This window comes from Manacus candei, unplaced genomic scaffold, assembly GCF_025592945.1.
Source record: "Manacus candei isolate 608988 ecotype Guabito, Panama unplaced genomic scaffold, ASM2559294v1 h1tg000022l, whole genome shotgun sequence".
Classification (NCBI taxonomy): domain Eukaryota; kingdom Metazoa; phylum Chordata; class Aves; order Passeriformes; family Pipridae; genus Manacus; species Manacus candei.
The window spans coordinates 2,982,724-3,005,354 of record NW_026138070.1 but is presented as its reverse complement, the minus strand read 5'-3'; the positions used below and the strand labels follow the sequence as shown (position 1 = coordinate 3,005,354).

Genomic DNA, 22,631 nt, shown 5'->3' with positions numbered 1-22,631 from the left:
TCAAGTCCAACCCTTGATCCAACCCCGCCGTGGTTCCCAGCCCATGGCACTGATGCCACATCCAGTCTCACCTTCAACACCTCCAGGGACAGGGACTCCACCCCTTCCCTGGGCAGCCCATTCCAATGCCTGATTACTCTCTTGGGAAAAAATTGCTTCCTGATATCCAACCTAAACCTCCCCTGGCACAGCTGAAGACCCAGCCCTCTTGTCCTACTGCTGTTTCCCAGGAGAAGAGCCTGTCCCCCACCTGGTTCCCCCCTCCTGTCAGAGAGTTGTAGAGAGTGAGGAGGTCTCCCCTGAGCCTCCTCTTCTCCAGGCTGAGCCCCCCCAGCTCCCTCAGCCTCTTCCCACAGCACTTGTGCTCCAGTCCCTTCCTCAGCCTCACTGCTCTTCTCTGGACCTGCTCCAGATATGTATAAATAGATGTAAATCAGGAAATTATTACTTGCCCAAAATGAGGGAAGATTCAGAATAGGGTTGATATAAATAATTTCTCTCCAAGTTCAGCCCCAGTTCCTGCCTAAGAACTGTTATTGGTGAGCAAAGGCCTGTCTTACAGATGTTGGTGCCATCCAGCCTTGCACACCTGCCCTGCAAGGCTGATTCCCACAAACATGGACGAGGAAAAACTAATGAGTCTTGCACAGACTCATTGTAGGGCTGTACTGCTAATAATAATACATATTAAAAGGAAAAATCCTCTCTCTGAAGGGTGATATCAGCACTCTGAGACCAGCAAGCCTGTGGGCAGAGAGAAATGGTCGAGCACAGCCAGGGTGTCACTTGAGGACACGAGCTCAGAGCCTCAGACACACAGGAAAACTCAGACACTATTTACTGCACAATTAAATAGCCTGTCCTAAAACTGTTTCAGTGTCCCTAAATGCACATTCAGTACCACACTTGCTTAGAAAAACATGGGGGCTCACTTAGAAATGAAAAAACTATCAGTTCACTGCTGGAAATAACACGAAAAATGTCCTTAGTGTTGTTCCTTAAGTATTTTTTAAAGACAGTTTGCAGAAGGGAGGGAGCACCTCGCTCTGCCTAAATTCCCTTTCCCCACTTTGCTAAATAAAAGTCTTGTGAAAGCTACAACAGCTCCTGTAACTTTAAACCTGGGCTGAGATCATAATTTTGGTGCTGACCAAACAGCGTGCGGAGGGCGGGCCTGGCTGCTCGTCCAGGACCACCTTGGGCTGCTCCCACCCCTGGGCTAAAGAAAATAACTCCAACTCCACTCAGTTTTCTCTAACTGTACAGTTATCAGCTGGGAGAGCCTTCCCCCTCCACGATACAGCAGCAAAAGGAATATTTGGAATACCAAAGTGTTTTCTTTGCAGTGATTTCTTTCTGGGATCTCCATTCTCCGCTGCCTCTAAATAAAAATTAATCCGAGTTTGGATCCATCTGGTCTGGGGATTAGGAAAAGCGACTCTCCAAGCAGATCAAAGATGTTTATGAAGGTTCCATTCTTCATCCTCGTCCTAGGGAGTGTGCCCTTGGCAGCACTTGCTGAAGAAGGTAAGGAGAAACTTTGGTGACAATTCTTTCCAGCCGTTTCCTGCCCTTTAACGGTTTCTGTGCTCGCTCCCAGGTTGTGGAGCTGCTCTGTCCTGTTTGTAAAACTTCCTTTGGAATTCTCAAACTCCAGCTGCAATCCGGGGAGGAACACAGCAGGAGTTTTCAGCTGGGCTGAGTTAGGCTCTCTCAGGAAAGGATTTTCTGTGTGTGGCTGCAAGGGAGGGAGAAGGGACAGGCAGGGAAGGCATTCCAGCCCCAGCCCTTGGAAATGAGTCCCCCTGTGACACACACAGTGCAGAGTGCAAGCAAGAGGTTAGTTTAATTGACATTTAGGTGCTGTAACTCTACCAGAGTAACTTATAAATATTTCCATTCAGGAGTTTAACTTATGAGCTTAAAGACATTACAGCCACTTAGGATTTGAGCCCTGCACAGGGCTTTGCTAAGCCTGACTTAGCCATAAGCAATGTATTCAAACTAAAACAGGGAGAGTTATTACCTATTTAAAAAGTGTTATGTACCTACTTAGAAAAGATTAATTTGGCAAATTATTTCCTTTGAATTTTATAAAAAAGACACACTTTTACGTAAAAGAGACATTTTCTTACAGCTAAAGGGGAAGAGTCTGATTTATTAACAATAAATCAGAATTACCCTGACCAGTACTTGATTCCAGGAATATCACTTTGAAATTCAGACTTTCTGTGTAGTGTTTGACTCCTGGTGAATGAATTGGCCACCAGGCAACGTGAAGTGTCTCTGCCATTGCCATGGAACACATTCCCAGTACCAGTGCTCTAAATACATCAGCTTGAAACTCAGCCCATCAGTCTTCCAAAGCATAACTAGACTTGTCAGACTTGGATTTGGGGACCCAAACTGAAAAAAAAAAAAAAAAAAGACCTGATTTTGGCCTGATAATACTCAGTAGCATTCTGCTGGATAGAATGGAGCTATATCAATATATACAGCATGTGTGGGTGTTGACTTGAAACTTCTAATGGAGTATGTCAGAATAGGAGGCTGAAAGTTTGGAGCTGTGCTTCAGAATTTCACAGAAAATCTAAAATCAGCACATATTAGGCAAGACACAAAAATTGTTTTCTAGGAAATTGGGGGAAATTCTAAGAATTGTTTAAGGACAGCTACCTTATCCTTAAAAAGCATCACTATGAAATGTACCAAAGTTTAAAGCCATTAGAAATGAGGCAAAGCCACCACTATTTTATAGAAGTACCTTAAGCAGTTTCTAAGATACCAGAATTATGGGTAAAAAAGGTGTTTCATCTCCAGGCTTTTAGGGAATTTTTAAGCATATCTTCTCTCAACTCTGAGAGAAGGAGTCCAGCAAGGATCAGGCTGAAACCCTACTAGTCAGAAAGAAAAATAGAGTATTTGCTGCTTGCAAGATCCCACCTCTGCTTTATAACCAGCACTGAACTCCACAGCTGGATCTGGAACATGGTTTACTGCATTTAAGACTTTTGGGGTGTTTAGGTTTTATGACTTTTTCTTCACATGGAGCCAGTCATGTAGGACAACTTCTGAAGGATACACCTGGGAAATGGACTCCAGAGGTAAAATAAGAAAGTATTGAGTATTTAAATATTTATTATTGGTGTTTACTGACAACCATCAGCAATTATGTGTTAGAACAGACTGGAGGTGACAGTGCCACCTTCACAATCTGTGCCTGGCTGACAGGGGAAGGGAGAATGTCTGACTTGAATAGTCCCTGGGGGAGTGGGGATGTCCAGATGTCTGAAACTCTGGGGTGACAGTGTGGCTTTAGGGTTTTAGTGGAAAAAAGTCTCCTTATCAGATTCTGATACTTCTTAACCCAATGAGGCCATAAATAAATCTGCAGCTCCCCTTTTCTTGCAATTGGGCACTACAGGTTATGGACTGAGACTGATTCAAGAAAAGCAGCTTTGTTTCAATCAGGAAGTGTATTACCAATTTCCAAAAGGATTATTATTATTATTATTGAATGATTAGCAGATACATTTTTGCCTTTCTGTGATGGTTTCAGCATATAAAAACTCAGGCAAGGGTTTGGATCAGACCAAATGACTAGAAATGGAAGTTGGCCTCCACCAGCATCCAAACCAGTGCTTTTCAGAGGCACTTCTTAATTCCAAACCCTCTCCTGTGGTGAAAATATCGTTGCAGAGATGGAGATTACTGCAGTGGCTGTCACATAACATGAACAAAAATTAACGTGATTGTTGACAAGATAGCACATGTCACTTGAGCTGTATCAACTGTCCACGTGCCTGATGTTACCTGGAGGCAAACACTAGATTATATCTCCTTATGCAAGTCAGGTTTATCCCAGATCATGTAACATTTGGTTTGGACTGAAAGTAAGCACATTGACAGGATAATTCGGATAACAAGTGTTTATATGAAACATTTTGAGTCCATTTTCCAGAAGAAAGGAAATTGAAGTTTACAGTCAGCCCTGAAAGACTAAAAAGTTTTCTATGTTTTTCAAAATCATAAAAAATAGAATTGACAAAACCACCAGAAAAGTTTTTTTTGGAAGTGTCTTGATTTACCCAAACTGTTGCTGTTTCAGTGGCAAAACTATAATAAAGTCAGGCACCTCTAAACTCACCTGAAAATCAAATTCTGTAACTGCTGGCTATAAACAAAATGTACAACCAAGAGGAACAGTCACATTTGACTCAAAAGGGAGCCAGTTTTCTACTAAATAAGCACCACAAAACCTTTCACCCTGCATCATGAATGATGAGTGCTCTCACATGTGTCCCATATATGCCTCTTCATGATATAAATCTAACTCTACATGTCCAATACCCAAAACAATTACCACAAAAAAGGGGAAAATCATCTTGCTGAATCACTATTAGTAGGTAACTTTACAAACAAGGAAAACAGTCATATATAAAGGCTTACAAGTGGACCTTTCATTACCTCAGGCTGCACAGTAAAATCTGGGAACAGAGAGGCCAGATCCTCCACTCCTGTCGTTCAGCAGTTCCCACTGAATCCGTGCACATACCCCAGACCCAGGACTGTAAATCAACTGGAAAAAAAAAAAAAAGGCAGTTAAAAACCTAGAGAGCATTTTACTAGATAATAAAAGGCAGTGAAGGAAGGCTGCTGGGCTCCAACAGAAGCAGGCAGTGTTTCTCCATGTGTCACTTGAGGCGAGCCACACGTGGACCACAGAAATGCCTCCTTCCTGCTGCTGGGGCAGATGGGCTGTCTCAGTGGCACGTTTGTTTTGTTGGTTTGTTTGCTTTTTGTCTGGATGTGGTCAGGGACCGCAGGATGGAAGGCAAATGCTGCCAGGTCCTGCCCCTCCCTGCATCCCAGCTCCCTGCTGCAGCCTCTCAAAGGGCCCCCCTGCCTCGTGTGGCCCCTCGGTGGGGATTAACCCCCCAGGAAAGCACAAACTGCTGCACAGCAGTTCAGAACAAGATGTGGGATTTGGGAGTGTAGGTGTGCTGGGATGTTCTCAAGAGAAACAAATGAGGAAAAATGAGAGACAAAAGCATTTTTGATTTCCAACTCCCTGTCTCAGAAGCTTGGCCAAAGGCTCTCCAAGGACAGAGAAGCTGATGCTGAGCACATCCTCGTGTTGCTTTATGACTTTCTCATGTTTTTTTCCATCTTTGTTGATTACAAACACTACAACATCCAGCACAAATTGGATCAGAATAATCCTTTGTGAGGGAATAATTCAGCTGTTACACCATTTTCAGGCAAACGTGGTCTCTTAGGAGGGCTTAAGTAGTGTAGGAGATACTGCTAAATCTGTAAAGGGGACACACTTAACTCCAAATGGACATTAAAATGGTTTTATGACTATGAAACACATCCAAATATTAGCTAGTACATGATTAATGTAGGATAAAAGTCAGACTAAACATATTTGAGTGGATCTTGCTTGCTGCATGGCAATAAAACGAGGTAGCCAAAAATCACTCTGTGAGCAAAATTAGCACCTAAGAGTCTCCAGTTCAGTGTTTGGTGGGAGTATTTCAAACAAATAAGTTAAGGAACATGCAAAGGGTCCTGCTGGCAGACACAAGGGGTCGGTAACCTTCAACAAAGCAGCTGTGAAAGGGCACGTGGTTGTAGCCTCAGAGTTCTGGGGAAGAAGTGATTCAGGGAAAAAAGATTAGTTTATTACTGTATTAGAGGTCATTTCTTAATTCCTCTCATCTGCATTTACACATCCCAGTATTTGCACACAGATATTTGCTTTCTGCTGCACATGTGGAAAATCTGCTGCTCCCTGACACAAAGTTTGGTACTTTCCTCCTTATGTTGGCTGAAATGCTCCTTTTTTGTCAGCCCTGCAGCGACAGCTCTGGAATCCTGCCCCTGACAGAAAGGTGCAGCAGATACTCACACCTTGACCACAACTCCAACCTCGTGGTCCCAATCAAACCCTCAAAGAAAACAATTAAACTATGAGTAAAATTGCCAAGGAGCACAGGGCAGCAAATATCAATAACAACATGGTTTTATCCCACCCTCATGGGATAGCAAGTCTGAGGTCAGTGTGCTGAGCAGACAGGAAAGCAGAGGTTAACACAGCAACATTCTTAAAAGCATAAATTTGGGATATTCATCTCTAGTTCTGCAAAGGAATATTTTAAAGGAATGTCCCATAATGGAGTTAGTCCCTTCCTAATGGCCACAGCTCTGTGGCTGATCTTACCATGCCTAAGACAAGGCTTACTAAGGTTCCACGTTTTCCCCTGGTGGTTTTGTTTCCAAGCCCTTGAAGAGCAGCTGCTTCTCTATATCTGCCCAGTTCAAGTATATTTTGCTTTGCTTTTCTGTCAGTAGAACACTGTAACATCCAGGGGACATGTGATTTGCTCGAGGAGCAGCCCAGTGGTTCTTTGCCACTTGGCACTGTCGGTTTAAAGCCTGGCTTTGTTCCTCTGGCTGAGCCAGCCCCAGCAATAAAACCCATCTGGAGCAGGGTGTGGTGACCAAAGGAAATGGTTCTGACAATTCAGCAAAGCATTGTCATCAGGAGCTGCAGGGAATACCTGAACAAACTCAGTCATGCTCTAAATAAGGCTGAGCTAAATCCTGCCTTGTGCTTCGTGACCAGTTTTCAACTGGCAGACACTTTCCAAAATTCCTGGTATTTTGTCATCCAGCTTCCTTTGTTATATAAAGCAAACTGTCAGTCTTTGCATAAGGAAACTGCAGAAAGCACTTCAGGATTTAGACAGTACATACTTTCTCCTGAACAACAGAGTCTAGACACTTAAATACACACCGGGGATTTCTTATGGGATGAGACATTACTCCAACTTCCAGAAAAAATTAACAGAGAAAGAAAAGGCCCCAAACAGGCCAAGGACACAAAGCTCTCAGGATACTGCAGATATAGTTTTGCAGGATACAGATGAGGTACAAATGAGAATTTCAGTTCTCATTAACAAACTTCCCTGCCTTTCTAAAGTCTGCAAATTTTAACTGTCCAAAGGTTCAAACATCAAAAGACAAATCCCAGAATCCACTATGTTATATTCTTCTTATATGTTATATTCTTCCACGATGTTATATTCTTCTGATATTCTTCTTATAACCTCATATTTTCAAAGTCAAAAAGATTTTGTAGCCTGGATCTGGTGCTGTTGAAGCATTTCACAACAAAAGAGACACCTGTATGCTTTTTTTCCCAAATATCCAAAAATAGAAAAATAGTGGAAAACTATTTTCAGACAAAATTCAGCTGATGATGTAGATTTTGGATTCTGGAATACACTTAAATGGAGGATGAAGCCAAATAACAAAAAACAAACAAAACAAACAAACAAACAAAACAAACAAACAAACAAACAAACAAACAAAACAAAAAAATCAATTTGAAAATTACAGAGCTGCTGTATTTAAAAGGCAGATTCCTTACAAATCACATATTTTTGTTAAACCTCCACCACCAGGAATAAAAGTTTTCACTGAACTACTACTGAACTAATTCCAGAAATGAGACACAGACTAAGACTCAGTTTGCCCACAATCATATTAAGGTCTCTGAGTGAAGAACGTTCCCTCAGAACGGGAATTCCTGTATCAGGACATAAATGCTGAGTCAGACACAGCCAAAACAGGATGGATAACACACAAATCCATACCCAGCCCTTCAAACAACACCACTTGGGCTGTAACAGCTCCGGAAGCAGATCCTGAAAGCCCTCAGTCAGCTCCAGATGTTTGCTCAGTTCATCTCCAGCAGGAGAGTGACACATCCCAAGTGACCCATCCTGCTAAATTCTTTCCCTTGCTTTTCTAGAGCAACATCCTCCAAAGTACCTATTTAGCCCAGCTGGATGGGATAAAACATGATGTTGATAAGACACAGATAAAAATAAACTTGAATTTTAAGATCAGAGCTTTTGTTTGACAGTTAACCTGCTAGTTTCCTTTTTTAGTTGTTACAAATAACTGAAGCTGGTTTTCTTTTTTATGAGAACCAGAAGGCAATGAGAAAAAGATTATTTCAGTTCTTGCTAGAGGGAATCCTTTAAGGTTTGCCATTTTTATCTCCTGGTCTCTTATCAGAGATGGAAACTCATTCTATTTGGAGGGCTTCCTATTCCAAGGACTAAGCTAAACTACAGGCTTACAACTGCCTTTGCCCACCAGTGTTTGGGTTTATTCGGGTTTATACCAGGAGAGAAACAAGATCCTACAACATTTTTCATCTTCAGAAGTATCTTTGTTGGTTTTGGAGATACCTGAAAGCAATGCTAATGAACAACAGTTTTCCAACTCCCTCTCCTTTCCAACACAACCGTGCTTTGAAAGCCTCCCGGAGAGGTTTTCCCAGTGAACTGTCACTCGGGGCACGTAAGGAGTGAGCTCATCTTCCCCTAAGTGGGTCATGGGATGCTTAAGCACAGGAGGGTTTCAAAGCAGTATTGAACTTTTAGAGACAGCACATTTTCTCCTGGTGTGCAGCCTGAGAGCAGCTGGGGGCTTTGAACTGAAAGGCTCCCAGCTGGAACTTTGGCAGGAAGGGGTGCAGTGATTAATTCCCAGGCACAGCAGCTCAGAGCTGCAAACAGAGGAGGCCCTGGTGCTCCTTGGAGACAACCCCAGCACTGTGAGGCAATGTTTTTATTTACAACCTCCTCGAAGATAATATTAGGAACACATGCAGAAGCCCTGCTTAACCCTGACTCTTGCTACAGTTGGCCCACATCAGATGGTACCAAGGACTGACAGGAGCACACCCCCCTTTACATCCCATTTGCATTCCCTTTGATGTCAGTGGTGCAGGGCTCGTACTGGGAACGGGGAAAGAACCTTCAAGTCCAACAGTTTCTCTCAATTTTATTTAAATATTTAGCTTCTGTATGACTTTCCCTGACAAAGCTGTCCAATATCCAATTATCCTTCCCACCCGTGCACTACACTATAACAAATTCCCTCCCAGCCTTTCTCTGGGCAATAACTCAGCAGTGTCTGTTTAACCACCACCCAGCCACCTCCACTGTCCACCCAAAACGAACCTGGAAAGACTCCAGGGATTATTCTCCAGCAAATACAGGACCTCAGCTTGAAAACAGGGTTATACAGGTGGGATAGGACTGAGTCAAGACCTTCAGAATGGCAGAAATCAGTTTGATGTGAGCTGGGGCAGTTCAGAGGAGCCACACTCCAGCTTCCCTGTCCAGTTAAGGAAAGGCAGCACTGCCAAGGATGACCCAAATCTCAGGTGAGCTGAGTTACCTCCTCCAAGTATTTATCTTTCCCCACAGACTGCGAAGGAAGATAAGGGCAAGCAGACACTTTATTTAGGTGCCTTTATTAAGAACCTAAAATTAGGCAAGATTAATCTGGGCCACCTCCTTTTGCCAGTCACTGAGAGGGCAAAGGCACTGAAATAGGTTTTCCACACGTCACTCACGGCCACGAATCCCAAGAAGTACCACACCAAGACTAATTATTTTATATTTCCTTGTGACAGGCACTGTTTCTGCCCACCTTTGCTGTGTGACACTGTTTCCTTTGCTGCCTTCACTGTCAGGCAGTTTTTCAGGGCCATGCCAGCAGCATAAGCAGCTTCTCCCAATAAGCTGCTTGTTGTTAACCTGCAAAATATATTTCACTTTCTGCTGGGGGATTTTCCTCTGGTAATTGGTTTTCTCCATCTGTGCTTATTTTTCAACTAGCAAATAAAGGATGTTTTTTTCACTTCTGACTGGGATTACAAGGTAAACTGATCCATACACTATTCACATTGGTGAGTTCTACTGCTATTTTTCCCTTAAACTTAGCATTTACATGGCCAATATTTTACATCCACTATTACACTCTAAAGTCATTACTTTATAAGCAAAAAATAAGTATTATAAGTAGTGCTATATCTTAAATCACACTGATATTTAGAAAGTGTCTAAATATACAACTAAAAGTCAAGCCCCTTTTGTGCTTCCTCAACAATACATGGGGTATTTCAATAAAAAAAAATGACCAAAACATTATTTTTGCCATTTTTAACTTGGAACTCTGATTTACCCTGGCCTGTTCTAGTCTTGTTGAGGATTTTCGGTGATTTTTGGGACACTGACTGGCTTAATTAGCCTCTAATTATACCAGGAGAGAAACATATATTAGGCCTCATGTTGGCATCACATGAATATACTTTCTTCATCTGCTACTGCCCAAAGTACTCCCTGCACACCCTTTTGGCTCTGAGATAGAAAGTGTATCTGTGTTCAGGCTTATAAAGGTACAAAAATATAAAATTCTGTTTACCTGAGTAAACATGGAATTAGAAATCTAAGTTTAGTTCAGTGTTTGGTCTCCTGGCAATGGGACAAAGCTCTCAGTCTTACATTGGTGGAGATGGATAAAAATTTTCTAGTTTGGTTCAGAAAACAGTTTTGGGAGCAAAGGAAAAATATTTGCAGGTTTCCAGCAGAATTCAAATGAGAGTTTTGAGCAAAACCAGATTTTTTTTCTCAGTCCCAACCCATTCATCCTTTAAGCTGCCAGTGCATTTTTTTACTGATTTCAAAATTAAATACTGGCTTTTTTAATGTGAAATAACATTTTTATTTTAAAAGGGGCAGTTACAAATGAACAAAAGTGAAATGGAACTCACAATTAAAGAACAATAATTTACAAGTGATATCTGCACAGCTGATCCAAAGTGATTCTATGTTTTTTTTTCAAGCAAAATGCCTATTCTTACTCATTTCAGTCACAGAACAAAAGCTGTTTTCTTGCCTCTGTATCACACACAACACAGGTAGGGTGCATTTAGGAGTAGTAAATTCTTTTATAAGAAGTATTTGGACCTAGTCAAACAATTCAGATATAGCCTAACTTCATATGCAGAGGAGATGGGAATATTTTTAAGTGACTACATAAAAAGTGAAATTAGTAGAAACAGTGTTAATTCAACAAAACCAAACAGGTTGTGAACATTTCCATAAAATATTCCAGTGGGACAGTAATTCTCAGCTTTAAAAAGAACTCCTGTGAATAGCTGTCCTTCTTTTGGTCTGATTGCTGAGATAAACAGAAGGATGTTAATGTAGGGTGAGGTTTATGAATCAGCAAGAAACTTAATCAAATGACACTTATGTTTTCAACATATTCTTGCTAGTGCCAGTTGTCTTCACAGGGTCATGTGTTTTTTGTGTTCTACCTTGTTCCAGCTTGTTTTGTCTCTGAATGAAGTCTGGCTGTATTTGTAAATAAACAGCATTATGTGGGCCAAAAGGGAAATGTCCACTACACCAAAGAGCACAGATGACACAGAGCTCTAAAGTAAAAAAAGGAAGACCTTACATTGGTGCCTAAAAGAAAATCAAATTATGGCAGCTAAGCATTTGCAACATTGGAAAAACCTCAGGGCAGATTTGTGTAGGAATATTTTCAAACTATAGCTACACCCATAAACATTGATGACAGTTCTAAAAATAAAGGTTGCAGCTGAGACTGAGCTGAAAGCTGGGAGAAAGCTCTTATTATTTTAGAAAATGGAAGATGTTTGAAGTAATTTATCCCAGTGCATAAGCTGGAAATCTGGAGGCATCACATCCACTCTGGGGGGAGAGGGAACCTTTCCTTAAAAAAAGAAATAATTTCTTGGACAAAATGTTCGTAACCAATATGTCTTAAGGTTTTGCCAGGGTTAAATGATGGTACTTAAGCTCTTTGTCCTACTGCTTTGGGCAAGAGTAAAGCAGAATTCATGTTTATTCCAAATAATTTCACAAACCAAAGTTCACAGGGGCAGGGACACAGAACAGTGCACAGAGCTCGTGTTCAACAAAGTTTTCATGTCAAAGTAGCCAGAACAGGTGACTAAAAAGTAAAATCCTGACTCGTTTTCTACAATTTTATCCAGCAAGCTCAGTTCTAGAAGGAGAAGAAAGTGCAACGATTGATTTCCGAGACAGAAATGACACGGAGTTTGAAGCCCTGCCAACCCTGGTGAGTAGAAAATGCCAAGTAAAGGTTCCTTTCTGTTACCTGCCTGTTCACTGCCACTCGCTGCCTCTTCCAGCTCAGTGTCTCTCACTCAGCTTCAGTGAAACCAAACTGACAAACCAGTGTAAAAAAAAAAAACCAAAAACAAAACACTGAAAAAAGGGCAGGGCTGCAATATTCTGCAGTCTCTTTTTGCAGTCCTGCTGAGAAGTCATCTGTGTAGAAAAGCCTCCAGCTGGGAAAATCAATCAGCTCCTTTGGTTTGTTTTGGTCACTGTACACGAGTCAAAGGTGATGGGTGACAGCTCAAAAAGCACCCCCGAGATGTGGATGAGCAGGGAATTTAAATGTTACCTTCATACATGCAGACTGAGTGTACTGAGGTTTTCTTTTCCCTCTTTTCCCCCCAATTCTTGTAGTTGCCCACCAGACTACACAATGTAACAAATCTCTTGCAGTTTGGACACCTGATGACCACAGAAAGTGCTTTTGTCCCGGATGGAGACGGTGACAATTCTACTGGTTATGGAGTTAACACAGAGAGCGTCGATGGTAAAAAACCTCTTCATTTCTGTTTTTCTACATCAAAGTTCTACTGCCATCTACTAAATAATATCTGGAAAATTCCAATACCAAGTTTAAGGTGTTCTCTTTATAAATAGACACAGAATAGTTCAGCAAATACACTCAGAGCAAGGTGAAATTTTATCAGCATACGCCAGTCTCAGACAATTAAAATCTGATTTCTGTCTTAATCATAATTATTTCATACCAGGTATAAACACCTTATTGATCTTAATGTGATCACACAAGTTTCACTAGTATATATCAGATAAATCAGTCCCCTAGGTTTTAATTTCTATTACTTAGGAGTTTTTTTGTATTCACTCTCCCAGACTTTTAATTTGCTCCCTTCCTATCAAAAGGACAACCTCAAACCATTGTGACATAGTTGATAAAAGTTTTCCTGCATATAGCATTACAAATTGAACTGAAAAACTCTGTACAAAGCAGAGTGAGTAATTATTGTCCTTCTGGCTTTACAGGTGAAGCGAGTGGGGAACCAGAGAAAACTGAAAAAGGTATTAAACAGAAGATTTGCTTCAAAAGACAAGGGGGAACAAAATTGCCAGGGAATCCCCTTCCAGCAGCCACTGGCTGTGCCCAATCTGTCCCTGAACTGCCTCCCCTGGCTCACCTGATCACTGTCTCCATGTCCACACCCTTATGGAGCCCTCCAGCCCAAAGGCATATTTTCAGGCTGCTGAACTTCCCAAACCTCCAGCCCAAAGGCACGTTTTCAGGCTGCTGAACTTCCCAAACCTCCAGCCCAAAGGCACGTTTTCAGGCTGCTGAACTTCCCAAACCTACTTGAGAGCTCACAAGACAGAAGGGAATTTCCCTGAGGAGTGGGATGCAGCAGAACAGCATCGGTGCTGTATCAGTCCCTCTTACCAATGGTCTCCCTGAGAAACACACTGACATTCCCAACTTCTTCTTTCAGGTGGCCTGGAAACAATTGCACTGGTTGGAATAATCATTGGAATCGTGGTTGCAGTTGGAATCCTTGCAGGAATAGTGATTGCTGTCGTAAGGAAGATGTCAGGCAGGTACTCGTAAGTAAATTGCTAATCAGGCTTTTCCAACAAGCCCCATCCTCTGAGCAGGGTCACAGGAATCACCTGGGAAATGTCTGCTGTTCCTATTTTGACTAAACAATCTATTTTGATGTTACACATTGCATCAAAATCAGCAAGAGCTGCATCACAAGGTGGGGGGTCTAAACCCACAGAAATCAGAAAAAAAAATTGCCAGATATTGTTATAATATCAAGTGCATGGGGTTTGGAATTACTCTCCTGCACAGAGGTAAAATTATCTAGGAATTATGAGAGGACCAAGTCCTACAAGTACTGGAAAGCAGCTGAACATTGGGAATGATCTCTGCCTTATTCTTTGGTGCCATGCAAATCTGAAGTTGTTTACAAACTCCAAAGGACTAAGAAAACCCCAGGACATTTAAACAGATCCTGTGCACCAGAATTAGGAGAAAGGAAAACAGGACCTGGGAAGAGAAATAAAGTGGTGATAGGAAAGATAGAGAGGGAGGAAAAGAGATCAGGTGTCTAACATTTGGGTAAGGATGAGCAATAAATGTCTGCTTGTTGTTTTCCAGGCCCTGAAAACAGTTGAAACAAGCAGCCATGTCATTCTATGCCAGAAAATACAAGTGCTTCTTATTTTATAAGAACTAAAGACTATTCCTGCATTTGTGTGAGAAGATGATCCATGGAAAATACGGTCAAAGCATTCCAGATCTATGGGGATCCCACACAGCTCTAAGGACCACCCCCACTCTCCCTGATTCCAGAGTATGGAACATTCCATAGCATTTCTACTATCCAGGATTTTACCAGAAGAAAAAAAGATTTTGCAGTAAGAAAAAACCCTGCAGCAAACAGATGTACACCTGAAATGTGATTTACAGGTAATATATGCTTGGTTTTCAAATGCAACCAAAGATTATGTCACATTACATTTTATGGATTTCTTTAAAAAAAAAAACATATCCAGAACATATTCAGAATCTTTTAAGTGTTTTTGACTGGTTAAGTGCTTGTGGCATGTTCATCTACCACGTGATGTATCAAAAAGGAGGAATTAGCTTCAGAGAGAACCAGTTATTTACAAATTAAATATCCAAAAAATACAGGATATTGGAAGCTAAAATCTTTCCACTATTGATACAGATTTTCTGCTCATGATACTTATGTTATTCTGTGGCAAAATAGGGTAGGCCTGGCTGGAACTGACCTACCAACTGAAAGCTTGCTCTGCTGACTATTGCATCAGGAATTTCCTGCCTTCTCTTCTTGCAGAGACATGCAGGGATTGAAATAAACATCCTGAATTAAGGGGTGCTTGGAAAATACCCACTTTTGATGGGTCACTTTAACCAGTTACTCAGCAGCTTTGGAGCTGACAGGTAGAAGCTTTTGAATCAGTGTATACAAACTTTTTCTTTCTGAGTGTCTCGTTTTCTAAGTGTGCCCTTGGTTTGTTTGACAACGTGTGCAACGCCAGGTCAGAATGTGGCACTGAGCTATAATGCAGCTTTTCTGTGGCATTTTTAGTGCAGCAGGACCTGAATGCACAGAGCTCAGAGCAAAGGCTTTGCATGTCCAATGGCTGCAGTGCATCAGATTTTCTAAATCAGTGTTTGGTGTAAAAATCATAATCCATGAGGTCGATGGTTGCTGAACGTGTCAACCTCTCTGTATTTGCTTTTCTGTTTCTTTTGTGTGCCATGAACTATCATATCAATCCAAGCTTTGGAAATAAAAATCATAATATAAATTGTCCTACTTTACAATAATTATTCTTTGTTTTCTTTAAAAAAAATTAAAATATTTTAAACTTCCTTCAATTTTCCTGACTTATTTTGCTACTTATCAGTGCAATGCCCACAATCAATTCATTTGACATTGCTAAATGAAACTATAATTCAAAGCTAAACACATGAGAAAAAGTAATTCAGGAGTGTTTAGTTAGTTTTTGAGTTGATGTAGGGAAGCAGTCAGTCTGTGACCATGAATAATAAGCTTTATCTTCATGTAGAGTCATATGGAAGCAGGAAGATTAAAGCTTCTTCTTGTGGCAAAAGAATAGTAATTTCTGCTAGTTTAGATTTAACAATTTCTTGTCTGTACTGGCAACTGTCCCATAAGATGCATTAATGCCTTCCCAAATGCTTGGCATATGGAATTATGAATTATTCACCCATTGTAGGGAATAGCACAGATGTCACTGGTTTCTTCTGCAGCAGCTCAGTCACTGCTAACTTGCAAATACCACAAAATCAGAAAAACATCCTTATGCCAGCTCTGAATTTTGGTTAAGCCTGAAGTAACAAGAGAAATTTGAGAAATGTGTGGCACTGGAGCAGACAACCCCTGTGGGCAGTTCTGAGTTTTCCTGGATCATGGACAGAGCACCAGCTGAAATTCTGCTCGAGGACACTTTGCTTTGCTCCCACACCAGAATCTCTCACTAAAAGCCATTTTAACTTCATATACCAGCTACCTAAATTTTCTGGGCTTAACTGTGCCTTTATAGTCCACCCTCTAGTTTAAGGGAAGTTTTATTAATCTTAGGTAAAGATCAACCCCTAACCAAGCAGCCCATGCTCCTCTGAAACATTAATTGTGGGCTTCCAGCCCTGGAGACTGAGTATGAAATGTGCTGGGCTAAATCTGAACCTGCAAAGACGTGACAGCAATTCCCTTCTGATGATCAGCTGGAGTGCAGGACACTCAGTATATGGTAGAGGAAGCAAGGGGTCTGAAAAATCAGAAGACATCTATTATTCTGAAAACTTGAAGAAACAGCAACTGCTGCTACAAAGATGCATTTGATATTCTGATGATTCATACACCTTGCTGCCTGGAAATCTCAAGTGTAGAACATTCCAGTCAGCTTCAAGCAAACCTCAAGAAACAAATGGCTTGTTCATTACAATCTTGTCCATATTTGGTTTGTATCTATATGTTACTGAATCCTTAATTTAATTAATCTGTAATTCCATGATACAAATGTCCTGGAAATGCAGACTAAAAATCCACACAGAGCTCTGTGTTTCATATGAAACTCCTGCAGTGTTCTGGGACTGAGCTGTCCTTGCCCTAAAATCCAGCTAGTTTAGGACTTCAAAACGTAGATTGAGCACAACCTATGTGGTTTTTGGTAGAATTTCTGTGGAAGATGGGATCTTTTCTGCTTTGTGAGAAGTCAGACAGCACATTGTCCCAGGGCAAAATCTTCTGTGAGCTGAAATGAGTGATCAGCTGCAGAAACAAGGCCCAAGGTCAGGAGGCTTCCTATGCATGAGAACACATGAGGAAACAGCAGCTCCATACTTTGACCAGCTGGCCAAGTTTGACTTTTATTCACAGGGAACAACACTCAATAAATCAACACTTGCTTTTAACTTCAAGTCCTCACTCCTGATCACATTCATTCCTTTACAGTTACTAACAATAATGTTCCCTTTTGCAGCTTGGCTTTGAGTCATGAATGTGGCTCTCCCAAACAGACAAGCAGGCACCAGGCTTCCTGTGAGAGTGCCAGATGTCACTAAAAAACATCATAAACAGAGCTGTCCCCTTGCATTTGTGTCTGTGGGGAAGATACACAGCAGTCATAACTATGAAAGCAAGCTGAGCCATCAATATTTATAATAGTTCTGGACATCGATACAGCAATTCTTACATGAGTTCATTTAAGGCATGTTTTTACTGTAAGAACAGAAAATGAATTCAATAAAACCAATAATAATTAAGTTTGCACTGGAAGAATTATGGAGATCAACTTACTCCTATAAATTTAAGAAGTGTTCATTTGTAGTTAAACACCAATTAAAACATGCAGCTCACTATTTTAGGAGCACTGCAGAATACCACTGCAAATATTTTAACCACATCTTATTTCATTAAAAAAATAAGTACAACCTGCACATTAACACCTCTGTCAGGGTTTCAAACTCAAATGTACTGAAGCATCATTCACATGAGAATGGCAAGTTCTGCCTTGATACTCAGATTAAGTGACTTGCCAAGGGTTATAACACAGGTAAGGGAAAAGCCACCAACCCAGGAATCTTTAAACATTAAAGCATTAGTCCTGTCACAGCTTCTGACCAGTTCAAATGAAGTGGTGTTCAGCATCTTTTATGGTAACATCATCCTTAATATTATTTAGTATAAGACAGGAACAAAGGACACAGCAAAAAAGCAACTTATTGAATGTACAAGGCCCCTCAGGTCACAAGTGTGCTCGGGTTGCTTTTGATGAAGAACCATTCCAGCTAAAAATAATTTCTGCTCCACCAGCCTAAGTTTTGCAGTGTAGATGTTACTGAACCACTGCAATTTAAAACTTAAATCATAACTGGCCTACACCACATCTGAAGACATTGTTATACCTATTTATACTCCACCAGATGAGGTATCAGAATATCCCTACCCATCCTTTTGCAGACAGCTTTTTTAAGCTGAAAGATTAATCCCACTGAAATTCCCAGCATTTTGTTTTGTTTGACAACTTCTGATGGACCCAGAAGGTAACAGGGGATCTGCAACTTGACACCAGGTGCCAAAAGCAGGAGGCTGAATTAGTGCTTTGTCCATTTTTTTACAGCTGCAGCGGGGAGGCATTTATGTATAAATAAACTGAGCATCTCACTGGCCATGTGTCTTTGTCCAGGCCTTGTGGATTTAGGCTTCAGACCAAACCCACAGGTCCCCCTGCTCTGCAACAAACAGTTGAACTCCAACACAAAGATCCCCATTCAATCATGGAGTTTGTTCAGCTCCAGGCTGGAGAAGTCAGATTTTCAGACTCTGGTAGATGTTAAACTGGCAAATGTCTCAGCAGGCAAGGAGAGCTGCACATTCCAGGCATATCCAAAGTTGTGCTCTGGTTCCAGAAAGCAGCTGGCAGGAATGATTGATTCTGGCAAGTTCAAAACCAAACAGTGCCATCCAGGAAAAAAAAAAAAAAAAAGGAAATGGAAGAAGGAGAAATAGAGAACTGCAACACATTGTCTTCACTAAAATTTCATTTCATTCACATTTCCAGATTGAGCTAAAATTGAACAATGGATTTGCCAACCTGGGGGGCTACTTCAGGTGTTAACCAACATCAGTGTTCAGATAAACTTGGGGAAGAAATTCTTACAAATGTTACAACCTTATCTTCCAGTAGAAGAGGCAGTAAAAGTGACACATAAGAGTGATGCTGATGCAACACAGCAACAATTCCACCAACATCCAGGGAAAAATAGAAGCTCCCTCTGTTTTTCAAGGGGGAAAAAGGTAGAAAGAATCAGTTCTATTCTCTGGAGAACCCCTCTCACTTCTTCCTCCAGTGCAGAACATGAAGCTATTGATGCTTTAAGAATATAGATTTGTCTCTATTCCATAAGCCCTTTAACTAATTTTTCCTGATGGTAATAACTTCACAGCAATACTGACCAGCAAAAATGACTGGCAACTGAGTTATTTAATAAGTCATTGACTTGTTTAAACACTTCCTCCTTCCCTCCAGAGTGACTAAACATTTTCTAACAAGGCAATTTTAAATGTAGTGGTGTTTGTCTTAGGAAATTAGTACTGTATGTCTCATTTGAGCTGGGAAGCAACTCCATTTCCTGCTTTTATGAAGCATGTTAATCCTCAAATAACACATTCCTTTGAGTCCTGTGGATATTCTGCCTCATGACATTTGATTCATCCTATGCAGGAAACAGGGAAGGAATTAGCAGGTTCAGCAGGTGTGCTCACGGGAAAAGAGAGAGGAATGTCAGCTCTTCCTCATTTCCTATCTGCTGGAGGAAGAAACCCCAGAGGAGTTGAATAAGCAGCAATAACTGAGCATAGTGGAGGAAATAGCAGCTTCCTCCTTGAAGGAATGTCCTCTCCTGTACCAGGCACTGAGGCATTTTGCTGAGAAATAAGGGACAGCCAGAACTGTCAGTGCTTCCCTGCCTAGACCCCTACAAGCTGTTTAGAGAAAGAGAATTGAGAAAAGTCCACTTTTCACAACTCACACAGAGCTTTAGAAAGCAGTGGTACAAGAGATTCTGACCTAAAAACCAGCCCTTAAAGGCAAGTTGTGTATAAAAAAATAATGCAGCAAAGGCTGCCTGTTAAAAAGTAGTGAAAGAATTTACTTGGTATAAGTTGCTGCATAAAGTTTCCTCTGTGATCCAGACCTGGAATTACCCTGGGCAAACTACTCCTGGCACTAAGATTTGTCTCTTTGTAAGAGACAAAATATTAATGAGATTATGAAAGCATAGATTACTATTAATCACCTCTCACAGGGAGGCAAACTCTGCCATCTGTTCATTTAAACCTGGAATTGCCCAAGTTAAGAAATGTTTAACTCATGATTATGAAGTTACTCCCTGAAAACAGTTTCCCTGATGAGTTCTTCTACCTCATTTTGTCAAGATTAATAATTAGCTTACTAACACAATAAACATGCTTGATTGAGTGGAAAGTAGCAACAGAAGGATCTGAGAAGGTGAAGCATGTCTGCATTTCATGGAGAAAACTGAACAAGGGCCACAAGAATGACTTGAGATTTCATACACCTGGCAAGAAGGAATGTATAAAGAATGTACAAGCAGACTATTAAAATTAAAGGCTCCTCACTGCAGGCTGATGCAGATGCACAATGACTGCTCTCTCAGTAAGCTGTACCCGAGCCCCAGCTAGTGGTGGGATTTACTGATGGCATTTTTACAGCAAAAAGGAACACGTTCAGAACAGAGAAGCTGCAGATTATTGTGTATTATCTCGTAGCCATCGAGCCTGGTTTTATTTTCAAAATGCTTCCAACAAAGCTAAAGTTATATGTTGGTTGCTCATAGTGTGCCTACACCATCCACAGAGCACCTCAGTGGTTTTGATTGATCCAGCAGCTGGGAGTTGGAAGCAGGAATGCAGACAATGGATGCTCTCTCCATTCTCAGTGCTGTTCCATCCTCTGAGCCAGCTTGTCATGACACAAGTGGTAGATAACCAAAACAAGGGTTGAACACTATTCTTACCTGCTTTTCCTTCCATGGAGTACTGCCAACATCTTCTCTCAATAGAAATATTAAGTAAATTTAAGTATATTTAGGTATATTTCTTGATTAATTCCACTAAGAAACTCATGGCCATCCATGTCCTGGGGTGAGTCCTGTGGTGCTTGAATCAGTTTACAGAGGTAGTCCCAAAACACCTGCTGTAGTTTGAAATGGAGGCTGACTAATGTAATTGATAAATTTAAATTTAAATGGACCTTATCTTTATCCCTTTGCCACGGTTGGTGTAATTGGCACAGATGAATCTTAGCTAATTAGTGTGAGTAGTACTCTGGAAATGGCTGTTAAATCCATCTTACTACAGCTGCCCCATCCCTGGAAGTGTTCAAGGCTGGGTTGGATGGGGCTTGGAGCAACCTGGGCTAGTGGGAGGTGTCCCTGCCCATGGCAGGGGTGGAATCAGATGGGCTCCAAGGTCCCTTCCAACCCAAACCATTCCAGGATTCTGTGAGGTCCTACATAACTTACCTGCTGGACTGCAGACCTCAGCAGCTGCCACCTTCTGGAGAGGGCAATGTTCAGCCTTGGCCAGAAGTAAAATGCTCTGTGAAATGGAGAAAACCAAGTGTCAGGTTCCACAGGCTGTGAGCAAGAGGCAGTGAATTGACTTCACTGATATAACACCACCCCCCTGCCCCATCAGATATCCTGGGGATCCTTTTGCATATGGCAATTGTGGGAAAGCCACTTGGAAATATCTAAGACTAACCAGGTATTACCTGTGACCAGTTCCATAAAGTGGCCTGAGAAGGGACCTCTCCAGAGCAGAAAAGCAGCACTTCTGGTTCAGCAACTTGTGGTTGTATATTTGTACAATATAACAGGTGAGCAACCAGCACAGACTAGAGTGACAAGCAAACCATGAGACATTTGAGTAGTGTAAAAGGTTGGACGTTGGTTTATTCTGTGAAAAATTAGATTTCTATAATGAAACCTGCTACTGGTGCAAAAGTGAGCCAGGCTGTAGAAAGCAGAAATAAAAATAAGGACTGTGGTGGACCTGGAGGTTGGAAAGGTTCACCTAAACCAGCAGGGAAGGAGCAGGAATACTTAACAACTGAGTTTTAAGAGTCTCATTCCCCAGGACATTTCAAGCACAACCTCCTGAAATATCTTAGCAGTTCAGTCAATTCATCTACCAAAAATACACTTATAGAAAAAGATGGTAATATTACTTAAACTCAGAGCTATTAATAACCAGGAACTCAAGCAGTTCAACTGTATCAGTTCTTCCCAGGGACATTATTAGTGAGAGCCATAACATGCAGCACATTGTCTCCTGTGTTTGTAGGGACAACTAGAACAGCACAGAAAGTTGTGATAAAAGAGACCTTGTCCCAGTTAACAAGAGAAGAACTGGCCCTACTGGTATCACTGGAGCCCAGCTAGTTTCAATGCTGCTTTAGACCCTCTGATAAGAAAAATCTTTTCTAGAACTATTTTTTCCTGCCATGGCTCACTAAGATTTCCACACACAAGAATTTCCTTTTCTCTAACTCTCTCTTTTAAGTCACCCTGAATATATATATATATTCAGTCACACATTCAAGATTTACAAAAGAGCTTTTGCTAGTATTTGTTTCTTCTGTGTGCTGGTATCATGTTATCATGTCCCTGTGTGCTTGCACACACCCAGGGAACCTGAAGAGCTAATTCATCATTTTAGAGAGCACAATAGCAGCAATACTGATATTTTCAGAATACAACAAATGAACGGTTCAGCACTTCAATCACCTAAAGATTTGCAGGCTTCTCTGACCACCAGAAAGTGTAAATTGAAAGTGCAAGTCCCCTGGAACACCACCAGATGGTAGATATTCTCAATGTAAATGCAGGGAAAAAAAGATGACTTGTACACACAAGTAGAGAAAAGTTATAATTTCTGTTATTTGTGATACTTCTGGGAAACTTTATATATAATCTTGAAGGTAGAAAGGTTTATACTTTAGCTAATAGGGTATGTAGTTTGTTCTATGTTTTCAACTTCCCTGTTACACAGG

General features: G+C 41.1%; 1 protein-coding gene and 1 long non-coding RNA gene across 5 annotated transcripts in view; one reads left to right on the top strand and one right to left on the bottom strand.

Moving 5' to 3' along the window:
• LOC127470506 (uncharacterized) overlaps nucleotides 1-22,631 on the bottom strand; it is a 33,729-nt gene that overhangs the window by 9,708 nt on the left and 1,390 nt on the right. Inside the window, exon 2 of the long non-coding RNA XR_007904319.1 lies at nucleotides 21,100-21,175. This is a non-coding gene — a long non-coding RNA (uncharacterized LOC127470506). The remainder of the gene's footprint in view (nucleotides 1-21,099; nucleotides 21,176-22,631) is intronic.
• PDPN (podoplanin) lies at nucleotides 1,156-15,340 on the top strand. Of its 4 annotated transcripts, none has more exons than XM_051786104.1 (6): nucleotides 1,156-1,527; nucleotides 11,897-11,982; nucleotides 12,438-12,531; nucleotides 13,026-13,061; nucleotides 13,484-13,595; nucleotides 14,155-15,340. In XM_051786104.1, exons 1-6 carry the CDS (start codon nucleotides 1,458-1,460, stop codon nucleotides 14,159-14,161), a joined length of 405 nt encoding a protein of 134 aa, XP_051642064.1. In that variant the 5' UTR covers nucleotides 1,156-1,457; the 3' UTR covers nucleotides 14,162-15,340. The 4 variants fall into 4 exon arrangements, with proteins under 4 accessions (XP_051642064.1, XP_051642062.1, XP_051642063.1 ...); XM_051786102.1 differs by having other exon boundaries at nucleotides 12,399-12,531; nucleotides 13,484-13,585; XM_051786103.1 differs by having other exon boundaries at nucleotides 12,399-12,531; nucleotides 13,484-13,589.